The sequence below is a fragment of the Oryzias melastigma genome, linkage group LG22, assembly GCF_002922805.2.
Source record: "Oryzias melastigma strain HK-1 linkage group LG22, ASM292280v2, whole genome shotgun sequence".
NCBI lineage: Eukaryota > Metazoa > Chordata > Actinopteri > Beloniformes > Adrianichthyidae > Oryzias > Oryzias melastigma.
In genome coordinates, this window is record NC_050533.1 from 12,338,429 (window position 1) to 12,340,515 (window position 2,087).

Here is a 2,087-nt window from a genome sequence, read left to right on the forward strand (position 1 = left end):
ATATATATATATATATATATATATATATATATATATATATATATATGTATACACACACATATATACATACATACATATATATATATATACACATAGACACTTATATATATACACACACACATTGTTCCCCCGCGCATTATTTAGTCACATCACTCCTTTGGTTCGTCACAAAAACTCTGACAACTCGAAGCGTTTGTATGAACTTTTTAATCATTTTCGTGTTCAAAGAAGGTGCTGATTGGTAACGGACATTCTTTGACCACTTGGGGTGGGGGTGAGATGGTGGGGGTCTCCTTATTCGCGTATTCCGCGCGTATGCGGATGTCTCCTGTACCTATCCCTTGCGAATAGGGGGGCTTAATGTTTACATTTATATATATATATATATATATATATATATATATATATGTGTGTGTATATACAATAAAAGTGTGTACATATACACATATACATGCCAAGAGTTCAACAATCCTTCATTGGGTACATTTACCTTTTTAGCCAAAGAGCTGTCTGAATATTCCAATTATCCAAAAACAGCTTGAAACTTGTGGCAAACTATAAAGTAGATAAGGAAACACAATATCCAACTTTATCAGTATTAAAAAAAAACACTACAATGGGACATGGTTGGGCTAATATGAAATATGCACACCTCAATATCCAGAATTCTAAGATTTGAGATCAGATCCCACCGCGGGGAGCCATCTTTGTTGTATCCATTGAAGCCGAACCCGGCGGCATTGTTGATCGCATCAGCTGCAATACAAAGTCACAAAGAATAATAATAAAATCAAAAAAGACTTTTTCCCCTTTTGATTGTTTTAGAAGCAGTGAGGAACTCCAACAAAAATAAATTCACCACTAGATGGCACTGTTAGAAAATGGAAAAAAGACAAGATGCTGTTCATCAACATTAATAAAAAAAAAAATACTTAATTTAAGTGGAGAGATCTAAATTAAATGACAGTCTAGGTGTTTTTTTATGTAAAAAAGACTCACCAAGAGTCCAGACAAAATAGTACTTTGGCCTCAGCGCCAACATCGCCAGGTAAAGGTAGATGACCTGGAGATAGAAGGGAGTGGATTTGACGAAGTAGTCGTCGATGGAGTAGTCCACCGGCAGCAGCTTGTACAGCGACAGGTAGACGGCAAGTGAGATGGCACATGTGCACAGCTTGGAGATGACGTCATTCTGCCCAGAGATGAGATAAGACACATTTACACAAAGAAGAAATCTCAGTGAAACACTCCAAAAGAACAAAAAGTCATGAGGTTTAACTATAGGAATGCGTGTAAACTAATGGATTACTGACTCAAATGTATTTTTTTAGTATTTTGTTAATCATAATTTCTTGTTTCGTTCACTATTTTGGGATAAAATCTTCAACAAAGAGAAATATTTGCTGCAAAGTTTGGATTTTGTTTTATTTTGACAAGTTAACTCTTAGTTATCAGTCTGTAAAACATCAGAAAACTGCACTTTAAAATAGAATCTTGCTTTGTTTAAATTGAAATCAAATTGTATCCAACTCCTTTTAAGAACCTGAAGTTAGTCACAATGATTTATGCCCACATTTATTCAATGGTGACTAAATAATTATTTACTCTACATGATGTTTATCTGTATTCATTGTGCAAAAATAAAAGGGTTAATGTGATTTTCCAGACAAGTTTTCTACCTTGGGCGAGGGTTCACTCTGCTTGAATTTCCCGTTCTCCTTGCCGTTGGCGTTCTCCTGGTGGCGTGCTTGGTAGCAGGTCCCTTCGATGAAGTCCATGTAGTCTCTGTAAGAGCACGTGGGTCCTGCCAGGATGCCCATGAAGTTGCAGTTGTAGCTCAGGTATTCTAGCAAGCTGGGCATTCGACTTGTGGGGGACAAGATAAGATAAAGGCGTTAGGAAACAGTATTTATTGAAACTAGGTTTATTGTTTTGCATTCATTAAGCTGTTCTAACCAAACAGCCACTGAAAACTCCAGGGCAACGTGTCTTAGAATGGCGGTACCCAGGACCTCTTGGCAGGCAACAAAAGAAGTCCTTGGCAGACTCTTTTGGCCTCGTGATTTTTTTTTTTTTTTTTTTTTTTT

At 36.7% G+C, this 2,087-nt stretch overlaps 1 protein-coding gene across 1 annotated transcript in view; it reads right to left on the reverse strand.

The window, feature by feature from the left end:
- The window catches only part of mboat2a (membrane bound O-acyltransferase domain containing 2a), a 50,738-nt gene that overhangs the window by 6,451 nt on the left and 42,200 nt on the right, over positions 1–2,087 (reverse strand). Inside the window, exons 7-10 of the mRNA XM_024272551.2 lie at positions 1,680–1,866; positions 1,000–1,192; positions 653–756; positions 491–555 (exon numbers count right to left, since the gene is read on the reverse strand). Of these exons, the coding sequence (XP_024128319.1) occupies positions 491–555; positions 653–756; positions 1,000–1,192; positions 1,680–1,866 (549 nt within the window). The remainder of the gene's footprint in view (positions 1–490; positions 556–652; positions 757–999; positions 1,193–1,679; positions 1,867–2,087) is intronic.